The 19,707-nt window shown below is 34.3% G+C and overlaps 1 protein-coding gene across 1 annotated transcript in view; it reads left to right on the top strand.

The window, feature by feature from the left end:
* CASD1 (CAS1 domain containing 1) overlaps window positions 1–19,707 on the top strand; it is a 68,159-nt gene that overhangs the window by 3,130 nt on the left and 45,322 nt on the right. The window contains exons 2-3 of the mRNA XM_061197780.1: window positions 4,196–4,292; window positions 4,844–4,964. Of these exons, the coding sequence (XP_061053763.1) occupies window positions 4,196–4,292; window positions 4,844–4,964 (218 nt within the window). The remainder of the gene's footprint in view (window positions 1–4,195; window positions 4,293–4,843; window positions 4,965–19,707) is intronic.

Genomic DNA, 19,707 nt, shown 5'->3' with positions numbered 1-19,707 from the left:
TGACCTGTCTCTCTCCTTGAAAGAAAGTACAGATTTTTCTTTCAAGTCCTGGTTCGGATGTCACCAGCACAGAAGTAGGAATTAGGAATTCAGTGTTTCTACAGTAACTAGTACATACTTATCATTTTGTATTATAATAATTTGTATCTGACAGCCCCGCACAAACTTTGAGCTTCCAAGGGTATTTTATTCATCTTTTAAATCATCAGAGCTTAACACACAGTAGGAACTCCATAAACAATTATTGAATAAATAGATTTTCAAAGTCCTTATTTCCTTCTCTTTTCCTCCTTGCATTTCATTCTTTTGGTTTTAATTTAATTTCGTGTTCTAATAGCATGTTCTGATCTCAACTTTAGAAGGTAGAGTTTTGTGGGGGGGTTTTGCATTCTTAATATTATTTTCACAAAATATAATAGAATGACCTTTTAAAAAATATTCTTTTAATTTTATTTTTTCTAAATTTTAACATTACTGAATCACAAAATGTCCATTAATACTGTGATTACAGACTAAAAACATCATTTCTGTGACAAGAAGCCAGTATCTGTGCCTTAAGGGTAGTTCCAACCTGGATAAATTTAAATTTTTTAATTGATAAAGTTAACCTGCTTCAAACGTCTTAATTTTGTTGAAATCTAATTCCTTTCTATCACTAGGCATATTAAATGCAAATGTTAAATATTATTGCATGTTTTGGAGAAAAATAAGTTCAAAACTTCAGAAGTTAAAGCAGGAAAGAAGCAGCTCTAGGTCTCTCAGCCTTTTCTTTCTTTGACTGCTAGAAAGATCCTGATCTACATGACACCACTTGTAATGAGGCACTCCTAGCTTATCTAAAGAAAAATGTAAATTGTGATTTTTCAGCACAGACGAAAGTATAACTTGCTGAATTTTGGGCAAATAAAATATTCTGCAGATCATATTGTAAACTCTATGATCTGGTATTTTCATGGTGGATAGTAAGAAACGCACAGCCTTGGCAGGATGATTAAGTCTAAAGTTTCAATGTGCCAGAGGTATTCTATTCAAAGGAAAATAAAAGCTACGGTTTATTTAGCACATCAGATGTTTTCTTTAGTTGTTCTATTTTGTTTTTCAGGTTTTTTTAAACTTGTTTGTCTTTTTACTTATTTTGTTTGCTCTTAGTATTTTTCTATTATAGAAAAATCATGCATGAAAACCTGAGACTTTAGATTGACAAACCAGAATGCTTATGCTTAAGATAACAGAATGAAGAGGAGACAGCTATTCATCTAGATAATCTTTGTATTGGAGATAGCTGAAGTAGATAATTCTGTCCCTTTAGTTGCTTGTTTTTTTTTTTAATTGTGTTCCTAGCTTGATTTATCTGAGCACTTGGCAACTTTCATTTCACGCTGGCTGTATTAAAGTAGCTATCAAAATTATATGAAGCAACTGAAAATAATGACTGCGGTTTTTTTGTTTTCTTTTGTTTGGGGTTCTTCTGGGTAAATTTTGAAAGGAAAATAATGTGCCAGCAGATGTTTACATGTAGTTAGTATACATTAAAAAATGTGGCACATTAACTTATTTTAACATTTAGATTTACATTTAGTGATTTGATTTTAAAAATATTTCCTTCCCAAGAAAAGAGAACTAGTTTTAGAGTATAGAATTTTATGGAGTTTTCTTTTTTAGATCCGGTTAATTTTTTTAAATCAGATTATAATAGTATTTATTATTAATACTACTTTCATTATTTTGCTGACAAATATATAAAAGCCAGTCTCCTCTTGCCTTGTCAGTTATCTAATTAGCAATTCTTTTACTTTCCTAACAATTCGTCATATTAACATTCTCTCTATTAAAATAGCTGGTGTAGTTTCTGGCTTTTGAATGGACCTTAACTGATGTGATACAGAGACTATTAATTTCAGATACAAGGATTTTTTTTTTTAAATTTGCATCATAAAATATATTATGAAGAGTCACCATTAACTAGCATTCATTACCAGGTTAAGAATTTCTTCCCTGGAAAGACCAGTAGTCTCTACAATACTGTGTTTATAGTGTCTTTTGGTTAGTGACAACTTCAAATCTGTTTTGCTATGAGGTTTTTCTAATGTGGGTTCTTGAGATTAGAGTTCTTTTGTTTTCTACTAGCTGAACTACTGAAAAATAATGTCTGAGTAGTAATATTGAAAAGAGGAGGAAGAGTTTGGCATTTTAAAACACATTTTCTGGTGGAGAAAATTGGTTATTTTAAGACGTTGGTATGGTACTTCAGTCTCCACAAAACCATATTGATAACCCATAGACATGGTTAACAAAGAGCATAGCCCCACACACTGAAGACTGATCAAGGTGTGTTCCTGTTTAGGCTTCTATTAAGAAACAAAAATCAAGTAACAACAACAACAACAACAACAAAAAGGAAGGGATAAAGAAGAAAGAAAAGGAAGAAAAACTTCACAGAATTAATACCAGTTATTTACAACTTCTTATAACTTTTTTAGAAAATAGATGGGTTACTAACTTTTCACTTGGTTTAATAGATGTATTTAAAGAGGTAGAAGTGCTATAAATATGGAATTTTCATCCTAATTTTAAACATGTACTAGATTTTTAATAGGATTTTACTATATGGCCATTATAAAAGAATGCAGCAGGAGTGCTGTTTTTAGGAAATAATTGTGTGTTCCTTTAGTCCTTTTTTTTTTACTCCTTGATTGTTTATATAGCGTAATTTTTTAGAACTAGAATTAGTTTTTAATAATTGGAAAGAATTAAGAACTGATTATTTATAGTTTCCTTAGATGTTATTAAAAAATCTTTCAAATACAGAAAAAACTGCTCAGGCTACATATGTAACTGCAAAAATGTAATAATTGGTATTCTACTTTCCTTATCCAGTTTTTCACCAACAGAATAATGCAGTATTTTCACTTTTCCTTCGTGTTCTGTTTTAGAATTTATGACACTGTGGTATCAACACTTTCATTATTTATGCATACATGTCTTGTATTTTTATCACCGTTATCTGTATGTTGACCAGATAAATGGATAACTGGATTGAGAAAAGAGATGTGTTCCTCTACTTTAAAAATCTTTGGGTCTTCCCTATCCCCACCATTTTGTTCTGTAGTATTCTTTTTACCAGATGCCCTATCCTGACCTTAACTATTTGTAAAACAAATAGAGATCGCTGTTGACTGTTAATAAAGAACTAGAGATCAAATTTAAAAACACATGTATTTTATCATAACCCCACAGTTAATGTACACATTTCTTTTTTCCCTCATCCATTTGACATATTTGAACTTTTTTAATGTCTCCAATCCCCTTTTTAACCACGTACATTGACCATGTACATTAAGCTAATGTACGGTAAAATGGCCAAAGGAAGCAGGGTAACCATCTGTCCCAGTTTACACAGGACTGAGGGGTTTTGCAGATGTGGAATTTTCTGTTAAAACTGTGGCAGTCCCAACCACACTGGGAGGAGTTGGCTGGTCATCCTAACGGAGGCAAGAGACAATCGAGAGAAGTGGAGGGGCTAACTATTAACAACAGCATTCATTACTGATACTGATCATGTGTATCTTCAGCCACCATTTGACTAACATAGTTTTAAGTCTTATCTTTGTGAGATTGCAAAAGGATGAAATTTTATTAAGCTTTTTCAGAAGTTCTTGCATAAGTCTTCCTTTGCACATTTACAGAATAGGGATACCCCACTTCCAGGGAAGCTGTGAAAATTAGGGAGTAGATTTATAAAATACTTCAGTATTTACTAGGTTTCCAGGTATGCTGATGCACTGAGTACTATAATAGTCGAATAGGAAGTCATTTCCAAAGTCTTCTCTTTTATCCCTTAAACTTTTCTTTCCCAACTAGAAGTAGGAGTGATAAACAGATATAAAGGCTAGTTTGAGGCAAGGTGATGTCCTTGGAAGGAAAACCTGAAGCAGAAGGAACTACCAAAGCAGTGAATGTAGCATTGGGGATGAAGTATTTTCTAGGTAAAGTATCTGTCATTAGTGGCTCTTATCCTCTTGAATATTAAGATATTAATATTTGCTTCTCATGGATGAGTGATATGTACCTAGAAGGTATAGTGAAGTATAGAAAACTCTGTACCCCCTCATCTCAAAGGCTTAAATGGGATCAAATAACCAACATACAAGAATTTAACTATTGTTTACAACATTATTGTGTTTAATTACTATAGGAAATGATTCATGTGAATACCTTCTCTCAAGTGGCAGATTTCTTGGAGAGAAAGTTTGGCAACCTCACAGCTGTATGATGCATAAGTACAAAATCAGGTAGTTTCTTCATTTTGTTGTTTGTTTTCTTTTCTAAGATGGGTCTTAATATCTGGTAGAAAAGTGTTGGTGAATCAGGGAAAGTGATAGATGGTACTTCTCTATGTGATGGTAGAGAATTGCTGACAGGGTAGGAGTTGGGAGTGAGTCCAAAGGAATATTCTCGCTCTAAAGCATTAGGGAAAGCTTTGGACCAATCTGCTTTATCTCAGGTGAGCGATAACCAGGCCCAGGGCAATAGCCCGTGAATGAAGGACTCTTGGTTTGGGACTTGGATAGCTACCTCATGGAGTTATTCTGAGACAATGGATATAAAGCACTTACTATGGTTAGAGTACATCTGAAACACTTATTAGGATGAGGGCTGTTATTATTGAGAGTTAGTCGATCATACACGGACTGGTAGGTTGAACAAACCTGGCCACCTATTTCTAAAGCAACATAACTGTGTATGTAATAATGCTGTACTACTTTCTTCACAAATGATGTGCTTTGAAAAGTGCCAGTATGCCGATATTCCTTATTCTAATTGATGTCTTTGTTGATTTCAGTGAAGCGAAGAACTGCCTTGTAGATAAACATATTGCATTTATTGGAGATTCCAGAATTCGTCAATTGTTTTATTCTTTTGTAAAAATAATTAATCCCCAATTTAAAGAAGAAGGAAATAAGGTAAATTTTGTCTATTCATTTCATTAGCGTATTGTTTTAGAAGTTAGCCAACTGAATAGTTAATAGGAGGAATGTGCCCTTTCACATTAACAAAAGGAACTATAAAATTTTACTTTGGTTTTGGGAAAGGTGGAGGGGGAAAACAGGGACAATTTGCCATAATGGGAACATAAGAAAAAGAAGTGGTGGGTAAGGTATTGGCAAGCTTTTTATTGACTTAAACTTTTCGTTTTCAGAAATATTAAAATTCTTTCCATGGAAAACATTTTTAAAAATTTTAGAAAGAACAAAGAAGAAATATGCCTTATCCTCCTTTTAATATTTTGACATATTTCTTTTCAGACTCTTTTTTGAAAACAAAATTGTAATAGTTTAGCATGTACAATTTTATATCTTGCTTCTATCCCCACCACTTATCACAATTTACCATATTATACAATCAATGTACGCATCTTCATAATGGCAACATATTATTGAATGGATATAATGTGATTTTATATAATCTTCCCTTTTCTTGACTTTTTGTAGTTTTCTAATTTTTTTTATTTTACAATTTAAAAAAGGACATTTTTATTACATTTTTGTGTGAAAACTTTGCTTTTTAAATTATTTCCTTAGGATGGAATCTTTACAATGCAAATACTAGGTTGAAGAATATAAATACTTTTAAAATTATTGATTATATTGTTAAACTGTTTCAATCTATACTGTAAGTAGCAATGTACATTGGGACCTAATTTTCTGTAACCTTTCTGGCACTAGGCATTCATGCTATATAGTTAAAATGACAGTGTAACAAATTTCTGCTCTTTTTAATTTCTCATTTTAAAAGTATGTCTTTTTTTAAAAGCTAACAAGGATGAACATCTTTCTGTTAATTAATCAATTTGTTAATTAGTTAATTTGGGGGGAATTATCTCATCATATCTTTCTGTTTGTACATTTTTAAGTGATCTAAGGTTCTAGTCCTTGCCTTCAGTTGCATGTGGTTGGGAGTGGGTAATGGCAAGAAGAAAAAAGTAAAGTACAAAAAGTTCAGAATTGTAGGGGTAATAGCTCATGAATTTATGATGAAAATCTGCCTGTACACATCAACTTGCCCAGCGGCAAGGAGTTGAGAAATCAGGGACTTAACAGCTTAAGTAGCTAGTTTCACAGTGATGATGGTAATGGATACTAAGTCTTTGGGAACTACTCCTTGTGAACAGAGGCCATAGGCTATTAGAGATTTTGTCTACCAGGAAAAGCTAGTATAGATTTTAAAGCTGAATAATAGAAAATAACAAAGTCAACCTTTCATTTTATTTGGTATCTATAAATGTATTTTCCATTTGTATTTATACATACAAAATTATACAGAAGAGTTGAAAGTATTTAATGACCTGAGATTCTTACAGTTTAAAGTAAAAAACTTAGTAAACATTTAAAAAACACATGTCTGATTAAAAAAACATTTTTAGTATTTCTAGGCCTAGAATAGTGTGACTCTTGAAAATTGGAATAATGTATTGGGTAACAGTTAGTTGAAAAAAATCTGTAATGGTTTAGTCTATAGCCAAAAGTAGGTACAATATGGTACATTGTTTCTGAGCTCTAGGTTTCCAATTTTTATTTTCTAGAGGTTCCTAGTTATCCCACAATTATCAGACAAGATACATTTTATTTTATATGCATTTTAAAAAGAAACAAAGGCAGTTTGTCACAGTCTTAAAGAGACAGTTATTGTGAAACTATTTAGATTAAACTGCTAGTGGAACATTTGCCAAATTGTATTTTACTTATTCTCTTGTCTCTGAACACCTTGAGGACAGAGATTGTGTATCATCATTATTTTTTGAATAGGTTTCTTGTGCCTGGCATGTAATGAAGTTGATTAATTTTTTTTTTTTTTTTTTTTAGCCTTGGTAATGGGATTCTTTAGGTGGAATAGGAGTATTGAAGATAATATTTTTTTGAATTTATTTCTTTTCTGCATTGGGGCAAATTTTTTAAAAAGGAAGCTTTAGAGCAGGATTTTTTTTTTCAAATTATATTTTGTGGAAGACTAGTTCTGTACGAAGCTCTGGTCAAATAAGTTTGGGCAGAGCCAGATATCATATCCCCCTCTTAGATGGTTTTAATTTAGGCTAGGATATTAAAAACTTGAGAAGTCTTGCTGTAAAGAAACCTGTTTGTGTTACTTCCAGCCAGAGGGCAAGGTAGATACTCTGGGGGCCTCTTCCACTTCAAACAAACTAGATCCTAGATTAAAAAAATACTTGTTGATGTATTTCTAAACTTTGAAATGGGAGACACACCCCCAAAAAGGAACAAACTGTGAGGCAAAACCAGAGATGGGAACAATAACAGTAGGCGTGCAATAGAGATTCAGGTTGCCCTAAAGACAGATGCCAGTGGCTGCAATACCCTGTATGTAGAAAACTAAGCTTTGAGCCAGCATATTTCTCAATAGTAATATTGGGAGCCAGAGGACAGTAGACTAATAACTTTAAAGTTCTGATAGAAAGTAAGTTTCAACTTAGAATTGTATCCCTAGCATACAGATTCCTCTGTTCTTGAAATATAGGACATTTTCCAGATAAACAAAAACTATGAGGGTTTACTGCCACATTAAACTTATATTAAAGGGTTTTCTAAAGAATAAACTTCAAGAAGGAGAGAAATAATTCAGAAAAAAAAATGATCTGAAACAATGGTTAAAGAAAATAGTAAACTTGTATATAAATCTAAACAGTGTCTGTAAAATAATGTCTTTTTACACTTTACAAAAAGACAGTACAATAGCATATAAATCAGAGAGAGATGACCACAATTAGTGTTCTAATGTCCTCTTTACTCTTTAAGGTATTATCTTACTTTTTTTTTTTTAATCCATCAACAAACTACACAATACACTTTAATGTTTATTTATTTTTATTTTTGGCTGCATCAGGTCTTCGTTGTGGCGTGCGGGATCTTCATTGCAGCATGCGGGATCTTTTTTTGTTGTGCACGGGCTCTTCCTTGCAACACATGGGCTTCTCTCTAGTTGTGGCGCGTGGGCTTCTCTCTAGTTGTGGCGCACGGGCTCCAGAGCGCATGGGCTCAGTAGTTGTGGCATGCAGGCTTAGTTGCCCCGTGGCATGTGGGATCTTAGTTCCCTGACCAGGGATCCAACCCGCATCCCCTGCATTGGAAGGCGGATTCTTTACCACTGGACCACCGGGGAAGTCCCCAGGTATTATCTTACTTTAGAACTTAAGTTAATGATGCCCTTTAGTCCAAGGGCAAGGACTAAAAGGATAGAATTAAAATGGGTAATTCCAAACCAGAAGAAGAAAAAAATTAAAACCAAACTCATCTAATACCAAATATAATGCACACATGTACATACACATGCACACATGCATATATATACTCCGATACACACACACACATATATATATATCTATATATATATGAACATTTGTATGTACATGTAAAAATCAGTGTTTACATTTCATATGTATATAAAAATATGTGTATGTGTTAGGGAGCTAGAAATCAAAAAGTAAGATAATAGAAACATTTATAATCAAAATAAATGTAAGTAGTCTAAACTTGTCAGCTAAACACAGATTTTCAGATTGATTTTAAAAAGAATTTTCTGCTGCTTAGAAAGATACCTAAAACAAAAGGACATAGGAAGGATTTAATTTAAAATGAGAAGAGATTTACCAGACAAATATTTATTAAAAATGATAAGTTGTATTAATATAAGACAAAATAGATTAAGAGGCAAAAAGCATTATTGGGGATACTTTTTAGTGACAAAAGATTCAAATCACTAGGAAGATTTTGAATTGTAGGCATTTAATAAATTAGCCCTAAAATATATAAAGCAAAAGTTAACATGATTACAGTGAGGAGTTGAGAGATTCTCTACCACAGTGGGAGAATTACTCACTGCTCATGCAATTAATAATAGTGCAAGCAAATAAATAAACATAGAGTAGACTGTTAACATGCTGATTTTACGAACTTATAGTTCAATACTTAAAGCATACACTAAGATATCAGAGAACATATTTTTTCAAAGCAAACATGAAATCTTTTTTTGATCACATATTGGGCCATTAACCAAGTCCTGACAATATCAGAGAATTGGTATCATTCTCTCTCTGTTAGGTAAGTTCCTTTGTATTCTGACTTATTCTGATAAAAATTCTAGAATCCTACAGTAAATGTTCCAATGGTAAAATGCTAGACACATTTCCATTAAACTCAGGAAGAAAACAAGGAAGTCCATTATTGCTGCTTCTATTCAATATTGTATTAGAGATCCTTAGCCAAAGAAAGATAATTTAAAGATGTAAGGATTGGAAAGAAATAAACTTGATATTTTATAATACAGTTATCTACACAGAAAATCCCAAAGAATCTATAGAAAATTTACTAGATGTAATAAAAATTTTAATAATATAGCTGATTATAAGGTAGATATATGAAAATTAATTGTAATTCAATAAAGCTGTTAAAAATTAATTGCATATCTACTTGTCAGGAATATAGAGTTCAAAAATGTTATTTAAAATATACTGTGTGCAATAATAACAAAAAGCACATAATACATAGGAATAAACATAGTAACTAAGGAAGGTGTATATGCAGAAAACTCATGAAATTTTATTAAAGTCAATTTAAATATAATTAAATGGAAGGTATGTACTGTATTCTGGAATGGGAAGACTCAATATTGTAAACATGTCAGTTATTCTCAAATTAATCTATAGGTTCAAAGAATTCAGGATTTGTTGTAGAACTTTACCAGTTCATTCCAAATTTTATATGGAGGGCAGTGGACCAAAAATAACTGCAAGAGATCTAAAGAACAAGGTAGAAAGGACTTCTCCAATATCAAGACCTATTTTAACTAGACATCTTTTAATTAAGAAAATGTGGTATTGGAAGAGCTAAACAAAGAAACCAATGGAGCAGAATATACAACTCTAAAATAGACACAATCATATACAAAAAAAACTTAACAGATATGCCATTGAAGATCCGTAGGGATAGGAAGGTCTTTCAATTAATGATGCTGTCCATTGGTTTTATAACGGAAAGAAGTGAAATTGGACCCTTACCTCACACCATCAAGTATAATCATTTCTAGATGAATTTAGACTTAAATGTGAAAGTCAAAACTTTGAAACCTTTAGAAAAAAATATAGAATATCTTTGGTACCTCAGGTAGGGATAAGTTTCGTACATAAGAAACAAAAAATGCTAACCATAAAATAAAAGATGAATAAATTCACATTCTTTAGGATTAAGATTACGTGTTCATCAAAAGATACCTTAAAGAAAAAAGACAACTATAAACTGGGAGACGATATTTGTTGCATATATCCAAGAGATAAAAGGAACCAATTAATAAAAAAGACAACTCAGTAGAATAAAAAGAGGAAAGGCATGATCAGGCATTTCACAGAAGAGGAAACATAAATCCCAGTGTAAATCTAAAAGATGTTTAACCTCATTAGTAATTAGGGAAATGCAAATTAAGACCATAGTGAGATAGCATTTTATACCTACTTTAGTGCCAAAATTAAGTTTGACAATGGCAAAAAATATGAACCCTAACGATGTATTAGAGAGGCTGTGTCTCAAACCACTGGTGAGGGTACATTGTTACAAACACTTCAAAAAATAATTTGCATTATTATGTGAGGGTGAACATTTGTATAGTCTATGAACATTTAGAACTATTACAGAAAGTGACTCATGTAAAGAGATGTTCAAGAAGGTAACTATCGGTGCTGTTTATAATCTAGATTTGGTGCATTGTATCAATTAACCTAGATTCTAAAAAAATAACGAATATAATATTTGATGTGTATTGATAAAATAAATTGATATATAAAACGAAACTAAAGAGACATGACAACTAAATGCAATACCTGTTGTTTTTTCTTTTCTTTTTTATTGAAGTATAGTTGATTTACAATGTTGTGTAAGTTTCAGGTGTATAGCAAAGTGAGTATATATATATATTCTTTTTCAGAATTCTTTTCCGTTACAGGTTATTAAAAAATACTGAGTATAGTTCTCTGTGCTATACAGTAGGTTCTTGTTGGTTATCTATTTTATATATAATACTGTGTATATGTTAATCCCAAACTCCTAATTTATCCCTCCCCCTACTTTTTCCTTTGGTAACATTAAGTCTGTTTTCTATGCCTGTGGGTCTATTTCTGTTTTGTATATAAGTTCATTTGTATCACTTTTTTAATTCCACATATAAGTGATATCATATGATATTTGTCTTTGTCTGGTTCACATCACTTAGAATACTAATCTCAAGGTCCATCCATGTTGCTGCAAATGGCATTATTTCATTCTTTTTTATGGCTGAGTAATATTCCATTGAATATATGTACCACATCTTCTTTATCTACTGCTTTGTCAGTGGACATTTAGGTTGCTTCCATGTCTTGGCTATTGTAAATAGTGCTACAATGAACACTGGGTGCATGTATCTTTACAAATTATGGTTTTCTCCGGATATATGCCCAGGAGTGGGATTGCTGGATCATATGGTAGCTCTATTTTTAGTTTGTTAAGGAACCTGCATAGTGGCTATACCAAATTACATTCCCACCAACAGTATAAGAGGGTTCTGTTTTCTCCACACGTTCTCCAGCATTTATTGTTTGTAAACTTTTTGATGATGGCCATTCTGACTGGTGTGAGGTGATACCTCATTGTAGTTTTGATTTGCACTTCTCTAACAATTAGCAATGTTGAGCATCTTTTCATGTGCTTTTTGGCCATCCGTATATCTTTGGAGAAATGTCTATTTAGATCTTCTGCCCATTTTTTGATTGGGTTTTTTTTTTTTTATATTGAGGTGCATGAGCTGTTCGTATATTTTGGAGGTTAATTCCTTGTCCATTGCATCATTTGCAAATATTTTCTCCCATTCTGTGTGTTGTCTTTTTATTTTGTTTATGGTTTCCTTTGCTGTGCAAAAGCTTTTAATAAGTTTAATTAGGTCCTATTTGTTTATTTTTGTTTTCATTACTCTAGGAGGTGAATCCAAAAATATTGCTGCATTTTATGTCAAAGAGTGTTCTGCCTATGTTTTCCTCTAAGAGCTATTAGTATTCGGTCTTACATTTAGTTCTTTAATCCATTTTAAGTTTACTTTTGTGTTTGGTGTTAGAGAATGTTCTAATTTCATTCTTTAACATGTGGCTGTCCAGTTTTCCCAGCAGCACTTACTGAAGAGACTGTCTTTTTTCCATCGTATATCCTTGCCTCCTTTGTCGTAGATTAATTGACCATGGATGCTGCATTTATTTCTGGGCTTTCCAGCCTGTTCCATTGATCTGTATTTCTGTTTTGTGGCAGCACCATGCTGTTTTGATAACTGTAGTTTTGTTGTATAGTCTGAAGTCAGGGAGCCTGATTCCTCCCGCTCCATTTTTCTTTCTCAAGATTGCTTTGGCTATTCGGGGTCTTTTGTGTTTCCATTCAAATTTTAAGATTTTTTTTGTTCTAGATCTGCAAAAAATGCCATTGGTAATTTCATAGGGGTTGCATTGAATCTGTAGATTACCTTGGGTATTATAGTCATTTTGAAGATGTTGATTCTTCCCATCCAAGAACATGGTACAATATATCTTTCCATCTGTTTGTGTCATCTTCGATTTCTTTCATCAGCATCTTACAGTTTTCGAAGTACAGATCTTTTGCCTCCTTAGGTAGGTTTATTCTTTCTGATGTGATGGTAAATGGGATTGTTTCCTTAATTTCTCTTTCAGATCTTTTGTTGTTAGTGCATAGGAATGCAAGAGATTTCTGTGTATTAATTTTGTATCCTGCAACTTTACCAAATTCATGGATGAGCTCTAGTAGTTTTCTGGTAGCATCTTTAGGATTTTCTATGTGTATCATGTCATTTGCAAACAGTGTCAGTTTTACTGCTTTTTTTTAAAATTTGGATCCCTCTTGTTTCTTTTTCTTCTCCGATTGCCGTGTCTAGGACTTCCAGAACTATATTGAATAAAAGTGGCAAGAGTGGACATCCTTGTCTTGTTTGCTGATCTTAGAGGAAATGCTTTCAGCTTTTCACCATTGAGTATGATGTTAGCTGTGCGTTTGTCATATAAGGCCTTTATTATGTTGAGGTAGGTTCTGTCTATGCCTACTTTCGGGAGAGTTTTTATCATAAATGGGTGTTGAATTTTATCAAAAGCTTTTTCTGCATCTGTTAAGATGATCATGTGGTTTTTATTCCTAAATTTGTTGATGTGGTATATCACACTGATTGATTTGTGGATATTGGACAGTCCTTGCATCCCTGGGATAAATATCACTTTATCATGGTGTATGATCCTTTTAATGTACTGTTGGATTCAGTTCGCTAGCATTTTGTTAAGTATTTTTGCATCTATGTTCATCAGTGATATTGGCCTGTAATTTTCTTTTTTTGTGGTATCTTTGTCTGGTTTTGGTGTCAGGGTGATCGTGGTCTTATAGAATGATGTTGGGAGTGTTCCTTCCTCTGCAATTTTTGGAAGAGTTGCAGAAGAATAGGTGTTAACTCTTCTCTAAATGTTTGATAGAATTCACCTGTGAAGCCATCTGGTCCTGGATTTTGTTGGGAGTTTTTAGTCACAGTTTCAATTTCAGTGCTTGTGATTGGTCTGTTCATATTTTCCATTTCTTCCTGGTTCAGCTTTGGGAAATTGTACCTTTCTAAGAATTTGTCCATTTCTTCTAGGTTGTCCATTTTATTGGCGTATAGTTGCTTTCAGTAGTCTTTTATGATCCTTTGTATTTCTGTGGTGTCCGTTGTTAAGTTATCTTTTTTCATTTCTAATTTTATTGATTTGAGCCCTCTCCCTTTTTTTCTTAATGAGCCTGGCTAAAGATTTATCAATTTTGTTTATCTTTTCAAAGAACCAGCTTTTAGTTTCATTGATCTTTTCTATTGTTTTCTTCGTCTCTATTTCATTTATTTCTGATCTGATCTTTATGATTTCTTTCCTTCTGCTAACTTTGTGTTGTGTTTATTCTTCTTTCTCTAGTTGCTTTAGGTATAAGGTTAGGTTCATTTGAGATCTTTCTTGTTTCCTGAGGTAAGCTTGTATTGCTATAAACTTCCGTCTTAGAACTGCTTTTGCTGCATCCCATAGGTTTTGGATCGTCGTGATTTCATTTTCACTTGTCGCTAGGTATTTTTTGATTTCCGCTTTGTTTTCTTCATTGATCCATTGGTTGTTTCATAGCATATTGTTTAGCCTCCACGTGTTTGTGTTTTTTATACTTTTTTTCTTGTTAATTGATTTCTAATCTCATAGCATTGTGGTTGGAAAAGATGCTTGTTATGATTTTAGTTCTCTTACCTTTACCCAGGCTTGCTTTGTGGCCCAGCTTGTGATCTGTCCTGGAGAATGTTCCATGTTCACTTGAAAAGAATGTGCATTCTTCTGCTTTCAGATGGAATGCTCTATAAATATCAGTTAAATCCAATGGTCTATGTGTCATTTAAGGCCTGTGTTTCCTTATAAATTTTCTGTCTGGATGATTTTTCCATTGATGTACGTGGGGTGTTAAAGTCCCCCCATTACTGTGTTACTGTCAATTTCTCCTTTTATGTCTGTTAACATTTGCCTTATATATTGAGGTGCTCCTATGTTGGGTGAATATATATTTACAATTGTTATCTTTTCTTCTTGGATTGATCCCTTGATCATTCTGTAGTGTCCTTCTTTGTCTCTTGTAACATTCTTTATTTTAAAGTCTATTTTGTCTGATATGAGTCTTGCTACTCCAGCTTTCTTTTAATTTCCATTTGTTTGGAATACCTTTTTCCATCCCCTCACTTTCATTCTGTATGTGTCTCTAGATCTGAAGTGGGTCTCTTTTAGACAGCCTATATTCGGGTCTTGTTTTTGTATCCATTCAACCAGTCTGTGTCTTTTGGTTGGAGCAGTTACTCTGTTTACATTTAAGGTAATTATCGATATGTATGTTCTTATTGCCATTGTTTTGGATTTGTGTTTATAGGTCTATTTTCTTCCTTCCCTCTTTTGTTCTCTTCTTTTCTGATTTGATGACTATCCTTAGTGTTGTGTTTGGATTTCTTTTTCTTTTTTGTATGTATATCTATTATAGTTTTTTGGTTTGTGGTTATCATGAGGTTTTGATAGTCTATATATATACATGATTGTTTTAAATTGCTGATATCTTAATTTCAAATGCATTTCAAATATCCTGCATTTGTACTTTCCTTCTCTCACAGTTACTGGTTTTGGTATTATATTTGCATGTGGGTGTTTTGCTACCTTTATTCTATGTTTGCCTTAACTGGTGAGTTTTCCCATTTCATAATTTTATTGTTTCTGATTGTTGCCTTTCTTTCCATCTAAAGAAATTCCTTTAGCATTTGTTGTAAAGCTGGTTGGGTGGTACTGAATTCTTTTAGTTTTTGCTTGTCTGTAAAGTTTTTGATTTCTCCGTCAAATCTGAATGAGAGCTATGCTGGGTAGAGTATTCTTCATTGCAGGTGTTTCCCTTTCATCACTTTAAATATATCATGCCATTCCCTTCTGGCCTGTACAGTTTCTGCTGAAAAATCAGCCGATAGTCTTATGGGGATTCCCTTGTATGTTATTTGTTGCTTTTCCCTTGTTGCTTTTAATATTTTCTCTTTGTTTTTAATTTCTGTGTTTCTGGGCATGTTCCTCCTTGGGTTAATCTTATATGGGACTCTCTGTGCTTCCTGGACTTGGGTGACTGTTTCCTTTCCCATGTTAGGGAAATTTTCAGCTATTATCTCTTCAAATATTTTCTCAGGACCTTTCTCTCTCTTTTCTCCTTCTGGGACCCCTATCATGTGAATGTTGGTGCATTAGACATTGTCCCAGAGGTCTCTTAAACTGTCCTTGTTTTTTTTCATTCTTTTTTCTTTATTCTTTTCCACAGCAGTGATTTCCAGCACTCTGTCTTCCAGCTCACTTACCTAATTATCCATTCTTCTGCCTCATTTATTCTGCTGTTGATTCTTTCTAGTGTATTTTTCATTTCAATTACTGTATTCCTCATCTCTGTTTGGTTGCTCTTTATATTTTCTGACTCGTTGCTATAAACTTCTTATACCTTCTTGCTCTGTGTATCCATGCTTTTCCTGATTTCTTGGATGATCTTTACAATCATTACTCTTAACTCTCTCTCAGGTAGATTGCCTATCTCCACATCACTTAGTTCTTCTGGGTTTTTTTCTTTTTCCTTCATCTGGAACATATTCCTCTGCCATCACATTTTGTCTAAATTTCTATTTGTATTTTTATGTATGTGGAAGTTTAGTTATGTTTCTCGACCTTGGAGAAGTGGCCCCCTATAGGGGATGTCCTGTGTGTCCCAGCAGTACACTTTCCCTCTCATTACCCAAGGTCCAGTGACCAGCTGGTCCCAGGGTAGGTTCTGACCTGCGTTTGCAGACTTGGTTCCACAGGCTGCCAGATCGTAGTTTTCTTGCTTCTGGTGTCTGCCTTATGGTGGGTTAATCTGGTCTAGAAGCTTGTGCAGACTTCTGGTGGGAGAGGCTGGTGCTTGCCCACTGGTAAATGGAGCTGGGTCTTGGCCCTCTGGTGGGCAGGGCTATGTCAAGGGGCATGTCTAGAGGTGGCTATGGGCTTAGGAAGTCTTTAGGCAGCCTGTCTGCTGATGAGTGGGGCTGTGTTCCCAGCCTGTTGATTGTTTGGCCTGAGGTGTTCCAGTCTTGGAGCCTACAGGCTGTTAGGTGGGACCTGGTCTTGATGCTAATTACCCAAGAAAGATGTCTGTCTCCAGCAAGAGTTCAAGTAGAGGAACACTCCCCAATATTACACCACCAGCTTTTATGACCCCAGAGAGAGCCACAGCTGCCCAAGCCTCCCAGGAGACCCTTCAAGACCAGCAGGTAGGTCCAGTCCAGTCTCTTACGAAGTCACTGTTTTTGCCCTGGGTCCTGGTGCTCACAAGACCTTATGTGTGCCCTCTTAAGTGTGCCCTCACAAGACCTTGTGTGTGCCTTCTGTTTCCCCCATTCCTGTGGAGCTACTGCAGTCAAACCCCGCTGGCCTTCAAAGCTAAATGCTCTGGGGGTTCCTCCTCTCGATGCCAGACCCCCAGGCTGGGGGCCTGACATGGAGCTCAGAACTCTCACTCCTGTGGGAGAACTTCTGTGATATAATTATTCTCCTTGTGGGTCACCCACCCAGGATATGGAATTTGATTATATCATGACTGTGCCTCTCCTACTGTCTTGTTGGGTTTCTTCTTTATGTTTTTGGATGTAGAATATCTTTTTTGGTAGGTTCCAGTCTTTTTTTAATCCATGGTTGTTCAGCAGTTAGTTGTGATTTTGATGTTCTCGTGAGAGGAGGTGGGCTCAAGGTCCTTTTTCTCCACCATCTTGTCTCCAATCAGGTACACAATACCTGGTTTTAATTGAATTCTAGATTAAAATATAAGAACTATAGAGAAGACATTATTGGGAAATTAGGGAAAGTTGAACATGCACTGTATATTAAATTAGATAATATTTTATCAATGTCAAATTCTTAGGTGGGACTGTAGTATTGCAGTTATGTAAGAGAATGTACATATTCTTTGGAGATGTGTACTTAAGTATTTAAGGGTGAAATTGTTATTATGTCTGCAGTTTACTTTCATATGGTTCAGCAAAGGAGAAAAGCTATGTATAGAGTGGGCCAAAAACTGCCTTCGGTTTTTTAAGTAAAAATAAAAGACACATTTTTCATTTTCATCAAGAATGTTATTGAACAATGTGTTCACCCTTTTGTTCCACTACCTTCTGTGATTTTTCAGGCAACTTCATAATCCCATCTTCCCAAAACTTTTTATCTTTTTGAGCAAAGAACTGTTCCAGGTGCCTTTTACAGGCTTCTCGGGAATTGAATTTTTTTCCATTAAGAGAATTTGTAAAGACCTAAATAAATGGAAATCCAAAGGTGCAGTATCTGCTGAATACGGCAGATGAATCAGAACTTCCTAGCCAAGCTGTAACAGTTTTTGCCAGGTCATCAAAGAAACGTGATCTTGTGTTATCCTGATGGAAGATCATGCATTTTTCTGTTGACTAATTCTGGACGCTTTTCGTCAAGTGCCACTTTCAGTTGGTCTAATTGGGAGCAGTACTTGTTGGAATTAATCATTTGGTTTTCCCGAAGGAGCTCATCATAGAGAACTCCCTTCCAATCCCACCATATACACAGCATCACCTTCTTTGGATGAAGACCGGCCTTTGGTGTGGTTGGTGGTGGTTCATTTCACTTGCCGCACGATCTCTTCCATTCCACATTGTTGTACAGTATCCACTTTTCATCGCCCGTCACAATTTGTTTTAAAAACAGAACATTTTCATTACATTTCAGTAGAGAATCGCACGTGGAGATACGGTAAAGAAGGTCTTTTTCTCTTAACTTACGTAGAACCTAAACATCAAAGTGATTCACATAACCAGGCTGGTGCAAATGATTTTCAAAGCTTGATTTGGATATTTTGAGTATGTCAGCTATCTCCTGTGTGGTATAACACTGATTGTTCTCAATTACTGTTTTGATTTGATTGCTATCAACTTCAACTCGTTCACCTGACCGTGGAGCATCATCCAGCAAGAAATCTCCAGCATGAAACTTCGCAAACCACTTTTGACATGTTTGATCAGTCACAACACCTTCTCCATACGCTGCACAAATCTTTTTTTGCATTTCACTTGCTTTTTGAAATAATGAAGCATAATATGCCAAAAACGTCGCTTTTTTTCTTCCATCTTCAATATTAAAATGGCTACACGAAAATTCACCAATTTTGATGTCTTTTTTTAAATGCACGCTGATATGACAGCTGTCACATACCATCTAACAAAATTGTTTCGAATGAAGTTAAAGACAACTAAGTGCTACTAGAGCCACCTAATGGAAAAAACTGAAGTAACCTTTTGGCCCACCCAATACATGTGGTGCGTAGAGACACATGAAGCTAGTGTAGAAAATATTAACCATTGGTAAAGGGTATTAACTTCGCTATAATAAGTCTGAAATTTTTCAAAATTAAAAGTTGGAGTGAAAGCCAACAAAACGGAACAGTATATCATTTGAGGATGCATATACATGTGACAAAACTGTATAATAAAAAAGAAAGCAAAATTCAAGATGGTGGTTCTTTTTGGACAAAGCACAGAATTTAAGAGGGAGAGGGCCACATAGGTCATTCCATGTGTTGGTAACATTCTGATTTGTGCCATGGATTCACAAGTGCTTATTTTTACTATGCCTTGTGACTTACATATATGTGACATATTATTTTGTATATAGCAAATGTTATATTAAAATAATAAAGGAAACAAAGATTGAATTGATTGAATTAACTGTGCTATGCAAAAAGGAAAAAGAAATTTCATGACACACGATTTCTCTGAGTAAGAATTTGTTAAAGGTTAGGATGGAGTAGGAGGAGGAGAACACCTATATGATTTTCTCTGTCCCAGTATTTCCCAGGCTTATTTGACCAAGAAAACTCTTTTCATATATCATACCTTAAAGTTCTGTTGAATTAATGGCCTCAAGAGTCCTTTTGGGGAAAAAGGGTACAAATGAACTTATTTACAAAACAGAAGTATAGTCACGGATATAGAAAACAAACTTATGGTTACCAGGGGATAGGGTGGGGAGGGATAAATTGGGAGATTGGGATTGACATATACACACTA

Source organism: Eubalaena glacialis, chromosome 8 (genome assembly GCF_028564815.1).
Source record: "Eubalaena glacialis isolate mEubGla1 chromosome 8, mEubGla1.1.hap2.+ XY, whole genome shotgun sequence".
NCBI lineage: Eukaryota > Metazoa > Chordata > Mammalia > Artiodactyla > Balaenidae > Eubalaena > Eubalaena glacialis.
Note: the sequence above shows the minus strand (reverse complement) of the source record. Positions and strands in the feature narration are given on the sequence as shown.